We start from the raw sequence: 23,879 nt of genomic DNA on the forward strand, positions 1-23,879 counted from the left end.
TGACGGAGACGGGCGACGTTACGGAGGTAACATCACCTGCACCCTTGAGGTTGTGGCATAGTGGTTGTCACTAGCAATCCAGACGAATAATTTGGAGACCCGCGTGTAAAGCTCGGTGGATTTTAATGGTTCATTAAACAAATTTGGAATTAAAAAGCTCGTATTCAGCAATGACCATGATACGGTGACCGTATTGTCGGGGAAAAAACCCAACTGGGTGGTCTGGCTTATAGGTGACTTAAGACCCACAGCAATGTGGTTGGCTCTTAGCTGCCCTCTGAAATGGCCCAGCGAGCCACTCCGTTATACCGCTACAACAAAGTCAGCACTGTGTGGGAGTACCTTCACCACACACACCGCAACGGTTCAAGGTGGCGGCCAGGATGGCCTTGTGGGTTCAGGCGTTGGACGCAAGATCCAATGGGTTGATACTCTCGTGGGTTCGAACCCCACTCCTCCTAACACTTCAAGGTGGTGGTTCACCACCACCACCACCACCTCGAGGCCAATTACGGACGGGCAATTCATGTTGGCATCGCCAGCGATGCCCACTTCTCGTGAACGAATAACTTTATATATAAAAAAAAAAGATGTAAGTAGGCGTCCTTGGTGGTGTGAATGTGGGGGTCGGAAGCTGATCCCTGGGAGGGAGGGAGTAAGGGACAAGCTGTTGGGATGGAGGACTCGCTGACACCATGGGCGCGAGGCAATTGTGGATTGGGAATTAGAATTTTAAACGGGACTGCAGAGGGCGAGTCAGCTGTTCTGTTGCGACATGATCCGGGGCTGAAAGGGGTAAATTAAGACGGTGTTGTTGTGTGGACTCGGCTTGTTGTATTCCATTGAGTTTAGAAGATTACGGGTTGATCCGATCGAGGTTTTTAATCTGATCGAGGTGTGAAAGATGATTTGAAGGAGCGGATGGGGTGGTAGGTAGAGAAACTATTTACTCTGGTTGGGTGCGAAAGAAGGGGGCGTGACCTTAAAATTCGACCCAGGCCCGTTCAGGAGTGATGGATATCACGAAGCACTTCACACACAGGGTTATTGGAGATCTGGAACACCCCCCCCCCCCCCCCCCGAAATGAGCTGTTGGGGCAAAGAGTCAATTGGATGCTTTCAAGACTGAAATTGGTCTATATTTGGTGGGTAAGGGTTACGGAAACAAGGCGGCTTAATCGAGTTAAGATACAGATTAGCCACGATTTGATTGAATGGAGCGGTGCAGGTTCGAGGGGCTGAATGACCGCCTCCTGTTCGCGTGTACAGATCAGTCATGATGTGATTGAATGGCGGAAGAGGTTCGAGGGGCTGAATGGGCCTCCTCCTGTTCCTAATGTAACAGGCTCAAGGGGCCGAATGGGCCTCCTCCTGTTCCTGTGTAACAGGCTCAGGGGGCTGAATGGGCCTCCTCCTGTTCCTGTGTCACAGGCTCGAGGGGCTGAATGGGCCTCCTCCTGTTCCTAATGTAACAGGCTCGAGGGGCTGAATGGGCCTCCTCCTGTTCCTAATGTAACAAGCTCAGGGGGCTGAATGGGCCTCCTCTTGTTCCTGTGTCACAGGCTCGAGGGGCTGAATGGGCCTCCTCCTGTTCCTAATGTAACAGGCTCGAGGGGCTGAATGGGCCTCCTCCTGTTCCTAATGTAACAAGCTCAGGGGGCTGAATGGGCCTCCTCTTGTTCCTGTGTAACAGGCTCGAGGGGCTGAATGGGCCTCCTCCTGTTCCTGTGTAACAGGCTCAGGGGGCTGAATGGGCCTCCTCCTGTTCCTAATGTAACAGACTCGAGGGGCTGAATGGGCCGCCTCCTGTTGCTAATGTAACAGGCTCGAGGGGCTGAATGGGCCTCCTCCTGTTCCTAATATAACAGGCTCAAGGGGCTGAATGGGCCTCCTCCTGTTCCTGTGTAACAGGCTCGAGAGGCTGAATGGGCCTCCTCCTGTTCCTAATGTAACAGGCTCGAGGGGCTGAATGGGCCTCCTCCTGTTCCTAATGTAACAGGCTCGAGGGGCTGAATGGGCCTCCTCCTGTTCCTAATGTAACAGGCTCGAGGGGCTGAATGGCCTGTTCCTGTTCCTGTGTAACAGGCTCGAGGGGCTGAATGGGCCTCCTCCTGTTCCTGTGTAACAGGCTCGAGAGGCTGAATGGGCCTCCTCCTGTTCTTGTGTAACAGGCTCGAGGGGCTGAATGGGCCTCCTCCTGTTCCTAATGTAACAGGCTCAAGGGGCTGAATGGGCCTCCTCCTGTTCCTGTGTAACAGGCTCGAGGGGCTGAATGGACAAGTTTTGTCCCTAATATAGCGTTGTGCAATGAGTGGGGTGGCCGAATGCGAATTGAACTCTTGGTTCCCCCCCACTCTTCTCTCCTCCTCCCCCCCCCCCCCCCCCCCCACCTCTGGCTCCTTCAAGGCGATGTTTTTCTGTGTTTTTGGGGACAGGTGGTGCAGTTTAAGCAGCAGTCTCGCCTGGAGGAAAAGCGAAAGAAGGCCCTGGACCTGCAGCTGGACTTCATTGTGGGCCAGACTGAGAAGTACTCTGACCTGCTGAGCCAGAGCCTGAACGAGTCGCTGCCGGCCAGCAAACCCGGCTCGTCCCAGCTGGGCTCGTCCCTGGCAGGAACGGCTGCCTCCAGCCCGCCCGTCTCGGGCTCCGCCACCGAGGACGAAGGTGAGTCCGCCCGGGCTCTTTCTGGGTGGGTCTGCGCCCCAACTTGTAGCTTCATTCGATGACTCTTTTCCCCAACCCCCAACCCACCTCGTCCGCACGTCTTGTCGGTTTCTCCTCCCGCCTTGTCTTCCCCAACCTCCCATCACCACCCCGGTGTGAAACACTCCCAGGGTAGCTACAGCACGGGGTTAGATACAGAGTAAAGCTCCCTCTACACTGTCCCATCAAACACTCCCAGGGCAGGTACAGGGGGTTAGATACACAGAGTAAAGCTCCCTCTACACTGTCCCATCAAACACTCCCAGGGCAGGTACAGCACGGGGTTAGATACAGAGTAAAGCTCCCTCGACACTGTCCCATCAAACACTCCCAGGGCAGGTACAGTACAGGGGGTTAGATACAGAGTAAAGCTCCCTCTACACTGTCCCATCAAACACTCCCAGGGCAGGTACAGCATGGGGTTAGATACAGAGTAAAGCTCCCTCTACACTGTCCCATCAAACACTCCCAGGGCAGGTACAGGGGGTTAGATACAGAGTAAAGCTCCCTCTACACTGTCCCATCAAACACTCCCAGGGCAGGTACAGCACGGGGTTAGATACAGAGTAAAGCTCCTTCTACACTGTCCCATGAAACACTCCCAGGACAGGTACAGGGGGTTAGATACAGAGTAAAGCTCCCTCTACACTGTCCCCATCAAACACTCCCAGGGCAGGTACAGGAGGTTAGATACAGAGTAAAGCTCCCTCTACACTGTCCTGTCAAACACTCCCAGGGCAGGTACAGGGGGTTAGATACAGAGTAAAGCTCCCTCTACACTGTCCCATCAAACACTCCCAGGGCAGGTACAGCACGGGGTTAGATACAGAGTAAAGCTCCTTCTACACTGTCCCATCAAACACTCCCAGGACAGGTACAGGGGGTTAGATACAGAGTAAAGCTCCCTCTACACTGTCCCATCAAACACTCCCAGGGCAGGTACAGGGGGTTAGATACAGAGTAAAGCTCCCTCTACACTGTCCCATCAAACACTCCCAGGGCAGGTACAGAGGGTTAGATACAGAGTAAAGCTCCCTCTACACTGTCCCATCAAACACTCCCAGGGCAGGTACAGGGGGTTAGATACAGAGTAAAGCTCCCTCTACACTGTCCCATCAAACACTCCCAGGGCAGGTACAGCACGGGGTTAGATACAGAGTAAAGCTCCTTCTACACTGTCCCATCAAACACTCCCAGGACAGGTACAGGGGGTTAGATACAGAGTAAAGCTCCCTCTACACTGTCCCATCAAACACTCCCAGGGCAGGTACAGGGGGTTAGATACAGAGTAAAGCTCCCTCTACACTGTCCCATCAAACACTCCCAGGGCAGGTACAGAGGGTTAGATACAGAGTAAAGCTCCCTCTACACTGTCCCATCAAACACTCCCAGGGCAGGTACAGGGGGTTAGATACAGAGTAAAGCTCCCTCTACACTGTCCCATCAAACACTCCCAGGGCAGGTACAGCACGGGGTTGGTAAAGGGGCATGTTTAAACCTACGTGCCAAACACAGCCCTTTAAACAGGTCGCTGCCTTATTGCCGTAGGCAGGGATTTGGTAGCTGGGGCTGAAAGAGATTCTCCGCTGCAACCCACGCTCGGCTTTCTCCGTGCCGGACGTGTTACTTAGCAGGAGGGACAATGTTTGCTCCACCCTCTCTTGGGGTCAGCGAACGGGCTGGTGGGGTGGGGTGGTGTGCGGTGGTGACGCGTGAGCGGGAACACGGCATGAGTTAGGATACAGGGCAGCAGTGTTGTGGATGAGCTGAAGTTCACGCAGGGTGCAAAGGGGAGGTCGGCCGGGAGAGCATTGGAATAGTTGACCCCGGAGGGGGGGGGGGGCAGATGCACAGATGAGCGTTTCAGCAGCAGGCAGGCTGAGGCTGGTGAGATAGGCAACGTTACCACCGTCGAATCCCCCACATTCAACATCCTGGGGCGGGGGTCCACCTTTGACAAGAAACTTAACCGGGCCAGCCGCAGAACTACAACAGCTGCCTGTGCAGGTCAGTGGCTGGACAGTCTGGCGAGTGACTCCCCAAAGCTTTTCTACCATCCACAGAGAGCGAGCGACAGAAAAAATTGGGTTCGCGCACGTGTGCAGCGGCTATGGGAAGGTGGGGGAAGGCCGAGGGAAGAGGACTGAGCGCCTTCCCTCGTTGTCAGCTGTGGCTCAGTGGGCAGCACTGAGTCAGAAGGTTGTGGGTTCAAATCCCACTCCAGGGACTTAAGCACATAAATCCAGGTTGACACTCCCAGTGAAGTACTGAGGGAGCGCTGCACTGTCGGAGCTGCCGTCTTTCGGATGAGACGTTAAACCGAGGCCCCGTTTGCGTGCTTGGGTGGATGCAAAAAATCCCATGGCACTATTTCGAAGAAGTTATAAGAAATAGGAGCAGGAATCGGCCATTTGGCCCCCTCGAGCCTGCTCCACCATTTAATACGATCGTGGCTGATCTGATCACGGACTCAGTTCAACTTCCCTGCCCGCTCCCCATAACCCTTTGCTCCCTTATCGCTCAAAAATCTGTCTATCTCCACCTTAAATTTATTCAATGTCCCAGCCTCCACAGCTCTCTGGGGCAGAGAATTCCACAGATTTACAAGCCTCAGAGAGAAGAAATTCCTCATCTCAGTTTTAAATGGGCGGCCCCTTATTCTAAGCCTGTCCCCTAGTTTTAGTTTCCCCTATGAGTGGAAATATCTTCTCTGTATCCACCTTGTCGAGCCCCCTCATTATCTTATCATTTTCGATAAGATCCCCTCTCATTCTTCTGAACTCCCATGTGTGTAGGTCCAACCTCCTCAACCTTTCCTCATAAGACAACCCCTTCATCCCAGGAATCAACCGAGTGAACCTTCACTGAACAGCCTCCAATGCAAGTTATATCCTTCCTTAAATACAGAGACCAAAACTGTACGCAGTATTTCAGGTGTGGCCTCATCAATACCCTGTGCAGTTGTAGCAGGATTTCCCTGCTTTTATACTCTCTCCCCCTTTGCAATAAAGGCCAACATACCATTGGCCTTCCTGATCACTTGCTGTACCTGCATACTAACCGTTTGTGTTTCATGCACAAGTACCCCCAGGTCCCTCTGTACTGCGGCACTTTGCGATCTTTCTCCATTTAAATTATAATTTGTTTTTCTATTATTTCTGCCAAAGTGGATAACATCAACATTTTCCCACATTATACGCCCATCTGCCAAATTTTTGCCCACTCACTGAGTCTGTCCATCTCCCTTTGTAGATTTTTTGTGTCCTCCTCACAACTTGCTTTCCCACCCATCTTTGTATCGTCAGCAAACTTGGCTACATTGCACTCGGTCCCTTCATCCAAGTCGCTAATATAGATTGTAAATAGTTGAGGACCCAGCACTGATCCCTGCGGCACCCCACTAGTCACTGTTTGCCAACCGGAAAATTACCCATTTATTCCGACTGTTTTCTGTTAGTTAGCCAATCCTCGCCATGCTAATATTTTTCCCCCACCCGGTGGTGCTTTTATCTTGTGCAGTGACCTTTTGTGAGGCACCTTATCGAATGCCTACTGGAACTCCAAATACACCACATCCACTAGTTCCCCCTTATCTACCCTGCTCAGAACGCCAGCAAATTTGTCAAACATGATTTCCCTTTCATAAATCCACGCTGACTTTGCCTGACTGAATTTTGCTTTTCCAAATGTCCTGCTACTGCTTCTTTAATAATGGACACCAGCATTTTCCCAACCACAGATGTTAGGCTAACTGGTCTATAGTTTCCTGCTTTTTGTCTGCCTCCTTTTTTTAAATAGGGGCGTTACATTTGTGGTTTTCCAATCTGCTGGAACCGCCCCAGAATCCAGGGAATTTTGGTAGATTACAACCAATGCATCCACTATCTCTTTTAAGACCCTAGGATGTAAGGCATCAGGTCCAGGGGACTTGTCCACCTTTAGTCCCATTATTTTACCGAGTACTACTTCATTAGTGATAGTGATTGTATTAAGTTCCTCCCTCCCTATAGCCTCTTGAGTATCCACTATTGGGATGTTTTTAGTGTCTTCTACTGTGAAGACCGATACAAAATATTTGTTCAACGTCTCTGCTATTTCCCTGTTCCCCATTATTAATTCCCCAGTCTCATCCTCTGGAGGAACAACATTTACTTTAGCCACTCTTTTTTTCCTTTTTTGTACCTGTAGAAACTGTTACTATCTGTTTATATTTTGTGCTAGTTTACTTTCATAATCTGTCTTCCCTCTATCATTTTATTAGTCGTTCTCTGCTGGCTTTTAAAAATTTCCCAATCCTCCGGCCTCCCACTAGTCTTGGCCACTTTGTATGCCCTTGTTTTCAATTTGATACCCTCCCTTATTTCCTTAGTTACCCACGGGTGGTTATCCCTTCTTAGTCTTTCCTTCTCATTGTGATATTTTTTTTGGCGAGTTATGAAATATTTCAAATGTCTGCCACTGCTCATCAACCGTCCCATACTTTAGTCTATTTTCCCAGTCCACCTTGGCCAACTCTGCACTCATACCTTTGTAGTCTCCTTTATTTAAGTTTGAGAACCAACTTTCTCACCCTCCAACTGAATTTGAAATTCAACCATGCTATGATCACTCATTCCTCGAGGATCCTTTACTCGGAGATTGTTTAGTAATCCTGCCTCATTACACCGTACTAGATCGAAGATGGCCTGCTCCCTGGTTTGTTCCACACCATACTGTTCAAGGAAACTATCCCGGATACACTCTATGAACTCCTCCTCAAGGCTACCCTGTCCAATTTGCATTTGATCAATCAATCACCCATGATTATTGCCGTTCCTTTATTACAAGCCCCCATTATTTCTTGATTTATACTCCGTCCAACAGGGTCGTTACTGTGAGGGGTCCTATAGACTACGCCCATCAGTGACTTTTTCCCCTTATTATTCCTTATCTCCACCCAAACGGTTCCAACATCTTGATCCTCTGAGCCAGTGTCGTTTCTCACTAACGCACTGATCCCATCCTTTATTAAGTGCTACCCCACCTCCTTTTCCTTTCTGTCTGTCCTTCCGAATTATCAAATACCCCTGAATATTTAGTTCCCTGTCCTGTCACCTTGGAGCTGCATCTCTGTAATGGCCATCAGATCATATCTATTTGCGCCGTCAACTCATCTATTTTGTTATGAATGCTGCGTGCATTTAGACAAAGAGCCTTTAAATTTTTTTTTAAACTTTTTTTCTTCTCCTGCTTGTCTCCTCTGTCCTTCAAACTCACTTTCTACATTTTAGCTTTTTAATTCCAGCTTTGCTCCCCTCCCCAATGAATCTATTCTCAGGTTCCCATCCCCCTGCCAAGCTAGTTTAAACCCTCCCCAACAGCACTAGCAAACCCCCCCCCCCCCCCATCCCCCGCGAGGATATTGGTCCCGGCTCTGTTGAGGTGCAACCCGTCCGGCCTGTACAGGTCCCACCTCCCTCCAGAAGCGGTCCCAATGCCTCGGGAATCAAAAACCCTTCCTCCTGCACCATCTCTCCAGCCACGTATTCATCTGCTCTCTCCTCCTGTTTCTCACGGGCTCGTGGCACCGGGAGTAATCCGGCGATTACTACCTTTTCTGAGGTCCTGCTTTTTAATCTCTCTCCTAGCTCCCTAAACTCTGCCTGCAGGACCTCATTCCCTCTTCCCTACCTATGTCGTTGGTCCCGATATGGACCAAGGCTTCTGGCTGTTCACTCCCTCCCTGCAGCCGCTTCGGTGACATCCTTGACCCCGGTACCAGGGAAGCAACGTACCATCCCGGAGTCTCGTCTGCGGCCGCAGGAATGCCTGTCTGCTCCCCTGACTATTGAATCCCCTATAGCTCTTCCATTCTTCTTCCTCTCCCCCCCCACCCCCCTGTGCAGCTGAGCCACCCGTGGTGCCTTGGTCTTGGCTCTGGCTGCACTCGCCCGAGGCACCATCGCCCTCACCGGTACTCGGAAGAGAATACCGGTTGGAGAGCGAGATGGACTCGCGGGGGGGGGGGGGGGGGGGCTCCTGCACTACCTGCCTAGTCCTCCTCCTCCTGTCCCGGCAGTCACGCGTTCCCCCTCTGCCGGCCAATTCCCTCAAGCTGCGGGGTGACCACTTTTAGAATCGTGCTATCCACGCCGCTCCCTGTCTCGCGGATGCACCACAGTGACTCCAGCCGCCCCTCGAGCTCCAAAACGCGGAGCTCGAGTTTGGTGCAGGGTCGTCGTGGCTGGGCGAAACATCCAGGACTTTGCACATGCCCACAGGATGTACCATCCCCTCCAGCTAGACTCGGAACTAACAAGCAAAAATAAATTTTCAACCTTCGCAAAACACACCCAGAAACGACTCAGCAATCAGCTGATTTAACTAACCTTTACTTAAAGACTAAGCGCTATCTTAACAGAGGAATAAAATACTGGCCAATCAGCCACTTCCCTTGTGCCGACGTCACTTTTAAACTGACGTCCCTTTCGAATGTTGCCTCCCCGGTGTCCAGGGGCCAATATTTATTCCTTCAATCAACGTAACACAAAAACAGATTATCTGGGTCATTATCACATCGCTGTGTGTGGGAGCTTGCTGTGCGCAAACTGGCTGCCGCGTTTCCCACAATACAACAGTGACCGCGCTCCAAAAGTACTTCATTGGCTGTGAAGCACTTTGGAACGTCCGGTGGTCGTGAAAGGCGCCATAGAAATGCAAGTCTTTTTTTTTTCCTCTCTCTCGATGGCAGATTTCGAGCCTCATGAGGAGGAGGACGACGAGGAAACGATCGAGGTGGAGGAAAAGCAGGCGGGCAACGACGCGGAGACGCGACGGCGGGAGATTGAGCTGCTGAGGCGGGAGAGCGAGCTGCCGCTGGAGGAGGTGCTGCGCGCCCTGCCCGCTGGGCTGGCGGAGGAGTCGGCGCCAGAGAGCGAGGAGAGCAGTGGCAGCGAGTGGTCCCAGGATCAGCAGCCCCGCTCCAGCAAAGCGGCCCAGGTGGGTGCAAGCAACAATCCCATTGGTCAGTCGTGGGGTCAGCTGGACCAGGCATTGGCGCCTTCCACCGATTTCGTTGGCCAGTTTTTTTTTTAAGATGTTGCGCGGTCCCCTCTGGGTTCAGAGGTACATGGTTCACAGTACGTCGCGCACACTGCAGAGACTTGAGCCCCATCAGCACTGAGGGCAGGCCGGAGGGGCGGCACGGAGGGCGCGCTGCAGTTTGAGGGGGCAGTACCGGGGGGAAATTCCAGGCGGGTGATGGGCGGTACTGGGGGGGGGAGGATGTTGGCCAGGCTGCAAATAATGTTCCTTCGCATCACGCAGAACACTCACCGAACGCCGGGCAGGACCAAAGTGCAGTGGGAGGAGCTGGAGGACGAGGAGTTCACGGCCGACGATGATGAAGGTAAGCGTCGCCCGAACGCCACAGCGTACACCTGGTCAATTCTCCCATCCCCCCCCCCCCCCCCGACCATCGTATTCTCAGGGCCTCGTGCGAGTGTCTGTCTGCCTGCCGGCCCAGACCGTGTGGCTCCGGCGTCCGGATATCCGCCGCCGCTGGAAGCCTGACCGTCTCCTTGCCCAGGGTTGCCTTGGGTGCACGCCTGGAGCACATGTGGGTGGTTAACGATTGGGGATGGCAATTGGTTCCCCGCCCCCACCACTCATTGCCCGGGGCTCAGCGGCACTGAGGCTAAATGTTGTCTTAGTCTTGTGCCAACACTGGAGATCCCGTAACTTGCCGCCAGAGAATAATCCCGAGTGAGTTAGAGAGTGGGATCTAATCGGGAGTGAGTTACAGTCTGGAATCTAATCGAGGGGTTCGGGGGTTTGTATATACAATAACAGATACCCGGGAGTGAGTTACAGGCTGGAATCTAATCGAGGGGTTCGGGGGGTTTATATATAGAATAACAGATACCCGGGAGTGAGTTACAGGCTGGAATCTAATCGAGGGGTTCGGGGGGTTTATATATAGAATAACAGATACCCGGGAGTGAGTTACAGGCTGGAATCTAATCGAGGGGTTCGGGGGGTTTATGTATAGAATAACAGATACCCGGGAGTGAGTTACAGGCTGGAATCTAATCGAGGGGTTCAGGGGGTTTATATATAGAATAACAGATACCCGGGAGTGAGTTACAGTCTGGAATCTAATCGAGGGGTTCGGCGGTTTATATATAGAATAACAGATACCCGGGAGTGAGTTACAGTCTGGAATCTAATCGAGGGGTTCGGCGGTTTATATATAGAATAACAGATAACCGGGAGTGAGTTACAGTCTGGAATCTAATCGGGGGGTTTATATATAGAATAACAGATACCCGGGAGTGAGTTACAGGCTGGAATCTAATCAAGGGGTTCGGGGGGCTTATATATAGAACAACAGATACCCGGGAGTGAGTTACAGTCTGGAATCTAATCAAGGGGTTCGGGGGGCTTATATATAGAACAACAGATACCCGGGAGTGAGTTACAGGCTGGAATCTAATCGGGGGGTTTATATATAGAATAACAGATAACCGGGAGTGAGTTACAGTCTGGAATCTAATCGAGGGGTTCGGCGGTTTATATATAGAATAACAGATAACCGGGAGTGAGTTACAGTCTGGAATCTAATCGGGGGGTTTATATATAGAATAACAGATACCCGGGAGTGAGTTACAGGCTGGGATCTAATCGAGGGGTTCGGGGTGTTTATATATAGAATAACAGATACCCGGGAGTGAGTTACAGGCTGGAATCTAATCAAGGGGTTCGGGGTGTTTATATATAGAATAACAGATACCCGGGAGTGAGTTACAGGCTGGAATCTAATCAAGGGGTTCGGGGGGCTTATATATAGAACAACAGATACCCGGGAGTGAGTTACAGTCTGGAATCTAATCGGGGGGTTTATATATAGAATAACAGATACCCGGGAGTGAGTTACAGGCTGGGATCTAATCGAGGGGTTCGGGGGGTTTTATATAGAATAACAGATACCTGGGAGTGAGTTACAGGCTGGAATCTAATCGAGGGGTTTGGGGGGTTTATATATAGAATAACAGATACCCGGGAGTGAGTTACAGGCTGGAATCTAATCGAGGGGTTCGGGGGTTTATATATAGAATAACAGATACCTGGGAGTGAGTTACAGGCTGGAATCTAATCGAGGGGGGAGGTCTATTGATTGATAAAACCCCTCCCCCTCGGTGTCGCTGTATCTGGCGGTTTGTTGTCTGCAGGCGAGGATGAGGAGGAGACAATCGACGCGGAGGAAGAGCTAGCGGGAGACGAGGACCACAAAGCAGAGCTGGATGTCCTGGCCAAAGAGAGTAAGGGAACTGAACCCCCGCCATTATTTCAACCCCTTTCCCCGTGTGGGTGTGAGTGTTCTTTTATTAAATGGCCGTTGATTGCCGCCCCTCTGTGCAGGCGAGCTGCCCGTGGAGGACTTGTTGAAGAAGTACAGCACGGCTTTCTCGGACTCCTTCGAAACTCCAGAGTCCGACTCCGATGACAGTTCCGACACGGAAGACGAGGAGGAGGACGATGACGAGGAAGATGAGACGACCACCACCGAGGACGAGGAAAGCAGCAGTTCGACTGGTGAGCAAATCCCCTCGCTCTCCCCAGAGCCCTGTATCAATCCCAAACTAATCCCACTGCCCCGCTCTCTCCCCATAGCCCTGTATCAATCCCAAACTAATCCCACTGCCCCGCTCTCCCCAGAGCCCTGTATCAATCCCAAACTAATCCCACTGCCCCACTCTCCCCAGAGCCCTGTATCAATCCCCAAACTAATCCCACTGCCCCGCTCTCTCCCCATAGCCCTGTATCAATCCCCAAACTAATCCCACTGCCCCGCTCTCTCCCCATAGCCCTGTATCAATCCCCAAACTAATCCCACTGCCCCGCTCTCTCCCCATAGTCCTGTATCAATCCCCAAACTAATCCCACTGACCCGCTCTCTCCCCATAGTCCTGTATCAATCCCCAAACTAATCCCACTGCCCCGCTCTCTCCCCATAGCCCTGTATCAATCCCCAAACTAATCCCACTGCCCCACTCTCCCCAGAGCCCTGTATCAATCCCAAACTAATCTCACTGCCCCGATCTCTCCCCAGAGCCCTGTAGCAATCCCCAAACTAATCCCACTGACCCGCTCTCTCCCCATAGTCCTGTATCAATCCCCAAACTAATCCCACTGCCCCGCTCTCTCCCCATAGCCCTGTATCAATCCCCAAACTAATCCCACTGCCCCGCTCTCTCCCCATAGCCCTGTAACCATCCACAAACTAATCCCACTGCCCTGCTCTCTTTCCCCCCCCCCCCCCCATAGCCCTGTATCAATCCCCAAACTAATCCCACTGGCCCGCTCTCTCCCCATAGCCCTGTAACCATCCACAAACGAATCCCACTGCCCCGCTCTCTTTCTCCCCCCCCCCCCCCATAGCCCTGTATCAATCCCCCCCCCATAGCCCTGTATCAATCCCCAAACTAATCCCACTGCCCCGCTCTCTTTCCCCCCCATAACCCTGTATCAATCCCCAAACTAATCCCACTGCCCCGCTCTCTCCCCATAGCCCTGTATCAATCCCCAAACTAATCCCACTGCCCCGCTCTCTCCCCATAACCCTGTATCAATCCCCAAACTAATCCCACTGCCCCGCTCTCTCCCCATAGCCCTGTATCAATCCCCAAACTAATCCCACAGCCCCGCTCTCTCCCCATAGCCCTGTATCAATCCCAAACTAATCCCACTGCCCCGCGCGCTCCCCAGAGCCCTGTATCAATCCCCAAACTAATCCACTGCCCCGCTCTCTCCCCATAGCCCTGTATCAATCCCCAAACTAATTCCACTGCCCTGCTCTCTCCCCATAGCCCTGTATCAATCCCCAAACTAATCCCACTGCCCCGCTCTCTTTCCCCCCCCCCCCATAGCCCTGTATCAATCCCCAAACTAATCCCACTGCCCCGCTCTCTCCCCATAGCCCTGTATCAATCCCCAAACTAATCCCACTGCCCCGCTCTCTCCCCATAGCCCTGTATCAATCCCCAAACTAATCCCACTGCCCCGCTCTCCCCCCATAGCCCTGTATCAATCCCAAACTAATCCCACTGCCCCGCGCTCTCCCCCCATAGCCCTGTTTCAATCCCCAAACTAATCCCACTGCCCCGCTCTCTCCCCATAGTCCTGTATCAATCCCCAAACTAATCCCACTGCCCCGCTCTCTCCCCATAGCCCTGTATCAATCCCCAAACTAATCTCACTGCCCCGCTCTCTCCCCATAGCCCTGTATCAATCCCCAAACTAATCCCACTGCCCCGCTCCCCCCCCATAGCCCTGTATCAATCACAAACTAATCCCACTGCCCCGCTCTCTCCCCATAGCCCTGTATCAATCCCCAAACTAATCCCACTGCCCCGCTCTCTCCCCATAGCCCTGTATCAATCATAAACTAATCCCACTGCCCCGCTCTCCCCCCATAGCCCTGTATCAATCACAAACTAATCCCACTGCCCCGCTCTCTCCCCAGAGCCCTGTATCAATCCCCAAAATAATCCCACTGTCCCGCTCTCTCCCCATAGCCCTGTATCAATGCCCAAACTAATCCCACTGCCCCGCTCTCTTCCCATAGCCCTGTATCAATCCCCAAGCTAATCCCACTGCCCCGCTCTGTCCCCATAGCCCTGTATCAATCACAAACTAAACCTCCTACCGCAGCACAGGCCGCCGATGGAGCCTGGGCTGTTCCTGCCCTGTTGGTGTGAGGGGCTCAGTGCCACACAGTGAGATCAGCTCACCTTGCACAAGCTGGGACTAGAGCCTCAGCCTTTCCTGCGCCGTGCGTGTCCTGGTCCATGCTTCATTCGCTTTCCTCGCCCACAGGGTCCGATGACTCGACCGCAACAGAGGATGAAGATGAAGATGAAGATGACGAGGAGGAGGAGGAGGAGGAGGAGGAAGAGGAGGGTGATGATGATGATGAAGCGGAGGAGGATATTGGGGTGGAGTACCTGCTCCAGCGCGAGCTCGGGGACGGGGAGCCGAGGCGAGAGCTCGTCCAGTCCGGTGCTAAAGGGCCAAAGAAGGAGATCACGGACATCGCGGCAACCGCAGAGAGCCTCCAGCCCAAGGGCTACACGCTGGCCACCACCCAGGTACCACAGCGCCCGCGAGGGGAGAGCTGTCGAGGGACGTGGAAGGAGGGGGAAGAGACGCGCCGAGGAGGCAGGGTGGAAGCGAGAGAGCGGAGGAGCAAGGGGTAAAGGCGGGTGGGGCAGTGATGGAGGGCCGTGGTTATATGGCACAGGGTCGTGGGGAAAATTATAACGGAAATGTGTTGGGGTGGGGGGGGGGGTTGCCCTCGAGCATGGTCAGACTATGGTTGGGAGGACTTGTGGGTAGACAAGTACGGAGCTGAGCAGCCTGATAGAGAGAGCGAGCGAGGGGGTAGCGGTGATCCAGTCGGGAGCACTGGATGTGGCCTGGGATGCGTGTGTTTGAGGTTTCCCGAATGGGCTGGAATGAGATGGGGATTCATGTTCTTAACGTGTCTAGGTCGGGCTCTCTGAGTGAAGGTTTAATTTACCTACTCCCTTTTCTCTTCGCTCCCTCAGTGAACCATCATAGCCAACACCCCAACCAGAAGACATGGCCAATCCCTATTCACTTACATTTTCCCATAAACCTCATTTGTTGCATCTTAGCCTGTCATTTGCCAGTGTATATGGACAAGCTTCAACTTGAATTTGTTAGCTCTCCCTGTCGCCCCTTCGGGCAGCGACACGGTGCGGCAATGGTTGTGGCCGGGCTGTTCTTGAATGGGGCGCTCTCCGCCTGTGTGTGTGTGTTTTTTCAGGTGAAGACTCCCGTTCCCTCACTCCTGCGTGGGACCCTTCGCGAGTACCAGCACATCGGCCTGGACTGGCTGGTCACCATGTACGAGAAGAAGCTCAATGGGATTCTGGCCGACGAGATGGGCCTCGGCAAGACCATCCAAACCATCGCCCTCCTTGCCCACCTGGCGATTGAGAAAGGTACTCCTTCTTTCCCCTTGGCGCAAGGTTGATGGGGAGTGTACCCTGTGTTTGGGCGGCGCTGAGGGAGCATTGTCGGAGGGACGGCACTGATGGAGCGCCGCGCTGTCGGAGGGGCGGTACTGAGGGAGCGCCGCACTGTCGGAGGGGCAGTACTGAGGGAGCGCCGCACTGTCGGAGGGGCGGTACTGAGGGAGCGCCGCGCTGTCGGAGGGGCGGTACTGAGGGAGCGCCGCACTGTCGGAGGGGCGGTACTGAGGGAGCGCCGCACTGTCGGAGGGGCAGTACTGAGGGAGCGCCGCACTGTCGGAGGGGCGGTACTGAGGGAGCGCCGCACTGTCGGAGGGGCAGTACTGAGGGAGCGCCGCACTGTCGGAGGAGCGATGCTGCTGTAGTCTGTCCGTCCTGAGCCTTAGCCTGTTGTGTCATCTCCTAGGCAACTGGGGCCCCCACCTGATCATCGTGCCCACCAGCGTGATGCTGAACTGGGAGATGGAGTTCAAGCGCTGGTGCCCGTCGTTCAAGATCCTTACCTACTACGGAGTCCAGAAGGAGCGCAAGATGAAACGACAGGTGAGAGCCCTCGCTGCGTTCGGGCCCTACAGGGACGAGGGAGGCGCCGCTCAGGCCCTGCGGCCCGTTCCGCCATTGTCAGAGCCCCTGGGTGAGGGAGGGCATTAAAATATTACCCAGGGTTCCTGCTCCAGCTCTCTTACCCCAGTGACTCTGTATTTTTTTTAAATAAAAAGCACCCGTGTCATGGGTTGGTGAGGTCAACCATTTTTCAGCGATGCCCCCCGCAGTCAAATAGCGGTGCTTATTGTGCCCGAAAAAAGTGTCTTTGCGGTGGGGTGGGGGAGGGGTGTATGTGTGGTTATATAATGTTTTGTTTTCCTTTCATCCCCTGCCCCCCGCCCCCCCAGGGCTGGACCAAGCCAAATGCTTTCCACGTGTGTATCACCTCCTACAAGCTGGTCCTGCAAGACCACCAGGCCTTTCGGCGGAAGAATTGGAAGTACATGATCCTGGATGAGGCCCAAAATATCAAGAATTTCAAGTCTCAACGCTGGCAGTCGCTGCTGAACTTCAACAGGTCCGTATTTACCCCCCCCCCCCCACCTAAACTTCACTTGCTCCCCCCGCCTCTCCCTCAACCCCTCACCCTCCTGTACCCAGCTCTCACGCCTGTCTCCCCATAACTTCACCCTCTTGCCTCCCATAATCCCTAACATTTCACCCCCTGCCTCTGCCGTAACCCCTCTCCCTGTCCCTCCTTTATCCATCCCTCACGACCATCTCGCCCCTAAACGTCACCCTCCTGCCTCACCCTTAACCCCTCACATCTTCATCGCCGCCTCTCCCTTAACCTCTCACCCCCGACCCTCTACCCCGTCACTCGTGCCTGTCTCACCCCTAAACTTCACCCTCCTGCCTTTCCATTAACCCTTCACACATTCACCCCCCCCCCCCCCCCCAGCCTCTGTTATAATCCGTCACCCCGCCCCTCCTATACCCATCCCTCTTGCCCATCTCGCCCTAACCCAACCTGCCCCGCCCCTTCCTAATCCCTCGCCTCCGTCCCCGACTCCCCCTTATCCTTTCCCATCGCCCACATCTAATCCCGTTGCCCCCTCCTATCCCTCACCGTCGTGTCCCACCCTGCCCATCTCGCAAACCTCGCTCCTTCCCACTCCCCTTCTCCTCGCTCCTTTTCTTTATATAAACTCCTTTCTTGACCCTTCACCCGTGCCTCTCTCGTACCATTTTCCTAACCCGTGCCCCTCTCCCGCTCCATTCTTAACCCTCGCCCCCCCTGTCCCCGCCCGTCGTGCTGGCCTTCGTTTCCCCCCCCGTCTCTCACCGGCGGTGTGTGTGTGTGTTTCTCTCTTGTGTCGACAGCCAGCGTCGCCTCCTGCTGACGGGGACCCCGCTGCAGAACAGCCTGATGGAACTCTGGTCCCTCATGCATTTCTTGATGCCTCACGTCTTCCAGTCCCACCGCGAGTTCAAGGAGTGGTTCTCCAACCCGCTGACGGGCATGATCGAGGGCAGCCAGGAGTACAACGAGAACCTCGTCAAGCGACTGCACAAGGTAGGCATCCGGGGCCTTGCCCCTTCCCGCGACGTTAAAACCAAGCCCCCTCTGCTCCGTTCGGGTGGGTGCTAAAGATCCTGCAAAGGAGGGTAAAAAGTACACTGGAGTAAGAAGCCTAAGGGAATCCGGTTAAAGGGAATCCAGTTAAAGGGAATAGCTTTGCTTCTGTGTTTATCTTCAAAAGCTGCAGACCAAGCTGAAAAAGCCAGAGCAAGGTTAACTGTGGAACAACACATTCCAATAGACTGAGATGCTATGGGAGACGGGACAGGTTGGGAATCCACTCAACAGCCAGTCTGATGAGGGTCAGCGAATCAACGAAGCTCCGCTGATAAGCTGTCAGCCAACCGGTGGTCATGGAAGTTTTGCAAGCGTGTCCGCACACCGTGAAAAGTCGTATAACTGTGCTTGTAGAACTCTTGTACTTTGAAGTGTTCGTCGGAACCTTCCCGAGCGTGTTCGAATAAAAACCCGTTAACCTTCCCGAGCGTGTTCGAATAAAAACCCGTTAACCTTCCCGAGCGTGTTCGAATAAAAACCCGTTAACCTTCCCGAGCGTGTTCGAATAAAAACCCGTTAACCGAGGTTCCGTCTGAGTCGTCGTCATCATAGGCGCTCCCTCGAACGAGGATGACTTCCACAAGAGTTCACAGATGTTTCAATGAAGCACCCGATGTTCCAGTCCTGAACTCCAATTGAGGGGGTGGAAGATGCCTGTGCGTGGATTTTTTTAACGTGGGGTGGCCGTTGCACACCATCCACCACACGGGCTTGACAGAGCGAGGTCTTGGTCCAGTGGCAAAGGTTAATCGAGACGGCTGGAGACCAGTTCTGCTGCACAGACCTAGTGCGCACGTATTGCAGTATAAATATAATATTTATACACACACAAAATCCAGAATGTGATCCATTAGCATCAGGATACCAAATCAATAGAGTTGAAAGTGATTCCGTGGTCGCTATACGGGCGGGTGTCGATTCCTTTTATCACCTTGAGGAAGAGAAGTCTTCCTTTTACCCAAACAGATCCCACCGACACCATTGGAAGAAATATAGGGGCGAGATCGCCCCAGTTTCCTGATCCTAATATTCCCCTCGATTAATACCACAACCCCTCCCCCCAGATTAACTGGGTATTTGTCACATTGCCGCTTCAGATGGATGGCGAGGGCCGCGGCAGGATTTGAACACTGGGATGAGAATTGTAAAATCGAGGCGTTGCCAGGCCGGGAGCCAGTGTTGGTCAGCAAGCGTGGGGGGGTGGGGTGGGGGGGGGAGGGGGAGGGGGTGGGGGGGGGGAGGGGGGTGGTGGGGGAAGTAAACGAGGGACTCTGTGCGAGTTAGGGCACGGGGGAGCAGCAAGAGTATTGAATGAGCTGAAGTTTACGGTTTGTGAAAGCTGGAAGGCCGGCCAGGAGAGCGTTGGAGGGAAAGTTGAGTCTGCGACGGCCGAGGGTTTCAGCAGCAGTCAGGCTGAGGCGAGGCGGTGATGAGTGATGTTGCGGAGGTGAAAGGAGGCGACCTTACGGATGGGGGGTCGGATGAGGGTCCCTCTGGAGCTCCGGGCATGACATGTCTGGCCAAGAGACCCCTGGTGACTGGAGGGATTGAGCAACCGTCACCAGCTGTGAGGAGGGCGTGAAGAGCCAATGGATACATTTGTCATAGAGCCAAACTTAGAAACATAGAAAATAGGTGCAGGAGCAGGCCATTCGGCCCCTCGAGCCTGCACCGCCATTCAATATGATCAATGGCTGATCATTCCCTCAGTACCCCATTCCTGCTTTCTCTCCATACCCATTGATCCCTTTAGCCGTAAGGGCCACATCTAACTCCCTCTTGAATATATTTAGTGAATTGGCCTCAACTACTTTCTGTGGTAGAGAATTCCACAGGTTCACCACACTCTGGGTGAAGAAGTTTCTCCTCATCTCGGTCCTAAATGGCTTACCCCTTATCCTTAGACTGTGACCCCTGGTTCTGGACTTCCCCCAACATCGGGAACATTCTTCCTGCATCTAACCTGTCCAATCCCATCAGAATTTTAAATGTTTCTATGAGATCCCCTCTCATTCTTCTAAATTAGTGAATATAAGCCTAGTCGATCCAGTCTTTCTTCATATGTCAGTCCTGCCATCCCGGGAATCAGTCTGGTGAACCTTCGCTGCACTCCCTCAATAGCAAGAACGTCCTTCCTCAGATTAGGAGACCAAAACTGTACACAATACTCCAGGTGTGGCCTCACCAAGGCCCTGTACAACTGCAACAAGATCTTGCGGGGGATTGTCCTATGAGGAGAGATTAAGTAGATGGGGCCTATATTCTCTGGAGTTTAGAAGAATGAGAGGGGATCTTATTAAAACATACACAATTCTTACAGGTAGATGCAGGGAGGGTGTTTTCCCCTGGGCTGGGGAGTCTAGAACCAGGGGTCACACAGTCTCAGAATAAAGGGTTGGCCATTTGGGACTGAGATCAGGAGAAATGTCTTCACTCAGAGGGGGGTGAATCTTTGGAATTCTCTGCCCCAGAGGGCTGTGGAGGCTCAGTCGTTGAGTATATTCAATACTGAGATAGATTTTTGGATATTGAGGGGAATCGAGGGATCGGGTGGGCAAGTGGAGTTGAGGTCGATGATCAGCTGTGATCTTGTTGCATGGCAGAGCAGGCTCGAGGGGCTGTATGGCCTACTGCTCCTATTGTTACGTTCTGGGGCTTTGGTGAGACCCCACCTGGAGTACTGTGCACGGTTTGGGTCTCCTCGTCTAAGGAAGGATATACTTGCCTTAGAAGGCAGTTCACAAGATTGATTCCTGGGATGAGAGGAGCCATTGAATAGATTGAGCCTATACAATGGCGTTTAGAAGGCGAGGATAATCTCTGAAATGTACTGAGGGGATTGGCAGGGTAGATGCTGACATTGTTTGTCCAAGGCTGGAGAATCTAGAACTAGGGGGCACAGTCCAAGGATAAGGGGCCGACCATTTAGGACTGAGATGAGCATTTCCTTTTGGAATTCTCTGCCCCAGAGGGCTGTGGATGGTAGTCGTCGAGTATATTCAAAGGGAATTGGATGGGGAAAGTGTAGTTGAGCATCACAGACATTTACAGCACGGGAGGGAGGCCATTCGGCCCATCGTGTTCGCTCCAGCCAACAAGAGGCTATCCAGCCCAATCCCACTCTCCAGCTCTGGGTCCATAGCCCTGTAGGTTACGGCACTTCAAGGTGCACATCCAAGTACTTTTTAAATGTGCTGAGGGTTTCTGCCTCTACCACCCTTTCAGGCCGTGAGTTCCGCCCCAGACCCCCACCGCCCTCTGGGTGAAGAAATTTCCCCTCAAATCCCCTCCCCCCAATTACTTTAAATCTGTGCCCCCTGGTTGTTGACCCCTCTGCTAAGTGAAATAGGTCCTCCTTATCCACTCCATCGAGGCCATTCACAAGTTTTATACACAATCAGGTCTCCCCTCGGCCTACTCTGTTCCAAAGAAAACAACCCCAGCCTATCCAATCTTTCCTCATCGCTGAAGTTCTCCAGTCCCGGCAACATCCTGGTAAACCTCCTCTGTATCCTCTCCGGTGCAGTCACATCTTTCCTGTAATGTGGTGACCAGAACTGCACGCAGTACTCCAGCTGTGGCCTAACCCAGTGTTTTATACAGTTCGAGCATAACCTCCCTGCTCTTGTACTCTATGCCTCGGCCAATAAAGGCAAGTATTCTGTATGCCTTCCTTTACTCTTATCTGATCTACCTGACCTACCTTCAGGGATCTGTGGACATGCACTCCAAGGTCCCTTTATTCCCCTCCACTTCTCAATGCCCTGCCATTTATTGTGTATTCCCTTGCCTTGTTAGCCACTCCCCAACTGCATTACCTCACACTTAGCCAGATTAAATTCCATTTGCCGCTGTTCTGCCCACCTGACCAGTTGATATCTTCCTGCAGTCCGCAGCTTTCTTCATTATCAATCACACGGCTGATTTTCGTATCATCTGCAAACAACTTCCCTTCATACCCTCTATAATCAAATCTAGATCATTGATGTATACCACAAAAAGCAAGGGACCTAGTACTGAGGTCGAAGATCAGCCAGTGTTCGTATTGAATGGCGGAGCAGGCTGGAGGGGCGTTATGGCCTACTCATTCTGACGTTCTTGGTATTCAGTGTCCTGAGACCCCACTAACGGGGCAACGGCAAAGCGCAATTTGAGGACGAGCAGTCCTGCTCGAGCGGTCTCCAGTGGCTGGCGTGGGTCAGCTGTGGGGGGGGCCCCCACTCTGAGAAGCACCGTGAATTTTGGGGGTTGGAGGTGCTTGGGGGCCGTAAGAACATAATTAGGAGCAGGACTAAGCCATTCGGCCCCTTGAGTCTGCTCATCGGACAATTCCCCCCCATCCCAGGAATCAGTCTGTGAACCTTTGCACTCTTAAATATATCCTTCCTCGGGTAAGGAGATCAGAACTGTGCACAATACTCCAGGGCACTGTATAATTGCAGTGAGACATTTTTACTCTTCGACTCAAATCCTCCTGTAATAAAGGCCAACAAACGATGTGCTTTCTTCATTGCTTGCTTTACCTGCATGTTAACTTTGTGATTGGTGCACAAGGACACCCAGGTCCCTCTGAACACCGACATTTCCCAATCTCCATTTAAAAAATACTTTGCTTTTCTATTTTTCCCGACCAAAGTGGATTAACGTCACATTTCTCCACATTATATTCCATCTGCCCACTCACTCAGCCTGTCTATATCCCCTTTGCTTCCTCCTCACAGCTTACATTCCCACCTCGCTTCTGTTATGTATGAATAAAGAGTCTGACTGGCTACTGTGAGCTCAAAGTAAAGTGAGGCCTTTAGTCTTTTATTGCAGGTCACCGGATTGCCTCTCCAACCTGTGAGGCCTCCTTAAATACCTGTGCTCCCAAGGGATCCCTTGGGACTCCAGGGGATGAGCCCCCTTGTGGCTGTACATGGTATGTACAAGTTTACATATATAACAACTTTGGATCATCAGCGACCTTGGATAGATTACGTTTGGTCCCCTCATTGATCTAGATTATGAATAGCTGGGGCCCAAGCAAGTTGGGTCAATCTGCTAGGCGAGGGGGAGCAGGGTGGGGGGTGGGGGGGGGTGGTAAGGGCGATACCCGGTGTGTCCATTACGGCTGCGGATTGGCGAGGGTCGCTGGCGGATTTCTGAAGCGTTTTCTTTGTACCTTGCTGTGTTTTCCCCAGGTCCTCCGGCCTTTCCTCCTGCGCAGGATAAAGGTGGACGTTGAGAAGCAGATGCCAAAGAAATACGAGCACGTGGTGCAGTGTCGGCTCTCCAAGCGGCAACGCTACCTGTACGACGACTTCATGTCCCAGGCCTCGTAAGTGACCGCACCACGCAACCACCGCACGGCGGGAAACGGGGGCAGATCTCCCAGGAGCTTCCCATTCCTGGGCCAGTGTCGAGGGAGCTTTACTCTGCATCTATCCTTTCTTAATTTGTTCCTGGGATGTGGGCGTCGCTGGCAAGGCCGGCATTTATTGCCCATCTCTCGTCGCCCCTTGAGAAGGTGGGGTTGAGCCCCCTTCTTGAACCGCTGCAGTCCGTGTGGTGAAGGTGCTCCCACAGTGCTGTTAGGGAGGGAGTTCCAGGATTGTGACCCAGCGACGATGAAGGAACGGCCGATATATTTCCAAGTGGGGATGGTGTGTGACTGGGAGGGGAACGTGGAGATGGTGGTGTTCCCACGCGCCTGCTGCCCTTGACCTTCTGGGCGGTAGAGGTCGCGGGTTTGGGAGGTGCTGCCGAAGAAGCCTTGGCGAGTTGCCGCGGTGCATCTTGTGGACGGTACACACTGCAGCCAGGGGGCGCCGGTGGTGGGGGGAGTGAGTGTTGAAGGTGGTGGGTAGTGTGGTCCATCGAGCGGCTGCTTTGTCCTGGACGGTGTCGAGCTTCTCGAGTGTTTGTTGGAGCTGCAACTCATCCAGGCAAGTGGGGAGTGTTCCCTCACACTCCTGACTTGTGCCTTGTAGATGGTGGGGAGGCTTTGGGGAGTCAGGAGGTGAGACACTGGC

The 23,879-nt window shown here is 53.0% G+C and overlaps 1 protein-coding gene across 1 annotated transcript in view; it reads left to right on the plus strand.

The window, feature by feature from the left end:
- srcap (Snf2-related CREBBP activator protein) overlaps positions 1 to 23,879 on the plus strand; it is a 117,529-nt gene that overhangs the window by 39,382 nt on the left and 54,268 nt on the right. Inside the window, exons 6-16 of the mRNA XM_070870171.1 lie at positions 2,436 to 2,664; positions 9,434 to 9,681; positions 10,009 to 10,090; positions 11,913 to 12,002; positions 12,103 to 12,276; positions 14,560 to 14,831; positions 15,533 to 15,710; positions 16,147 to 16,283; positions 16,634 to 16,803; positions 17,610 to 17,802; positions 23,049 to 23,185. Of these exons, the coding sequence (XP_070726272.1) occupies positions 2,436 to 2,664; positions 9,434 to 9,681; positions 10,009 to 10,090; positions 11,913 to 12,002; positions 12,103 to 12,276; positions 14,560 to 14,831; positions 15,533 to 15,710; positions 16,147 to 16,283; positions 16,634 to 16,803; positions 17,610 to 17,802; positions 23,049 to 23,185 (1,910 nt within the window). The remainder of the gene's footprint in view (positions 1 to 2,435; positions 2,665 to 9,433; positions 9,682 to 10,008; positions 10,091 to 11,912; positions 12,003 to 12,102; positions 12,277 to 14,559; positions 14,832 to 15,532; positions 15,711 to 16,146; positions 16,284 to 16,633; positions 16,804 to 17,609; positions 17,803 to 23,048; positions 23,186 to 23,879) is intronic.

The sequence above is a fragment of the Pristiophorus japonicus genome, unplaced genomic scaffold (genome assembly GCF_044704955.1).
Source record: "Pristiophorus japonicus isolate sPriJap1 unplaced genomic scaffold, sPriJap1.hap1 HAP1_SCAFFOLD_118, whole genome shotgun sequence".
Lineage (NCBI taxonomy): Eukaryota > Metazoa > Chordata > Chondrichthyes > Pristiophoridae > Pristiophorus > Pristiophorus japonicus.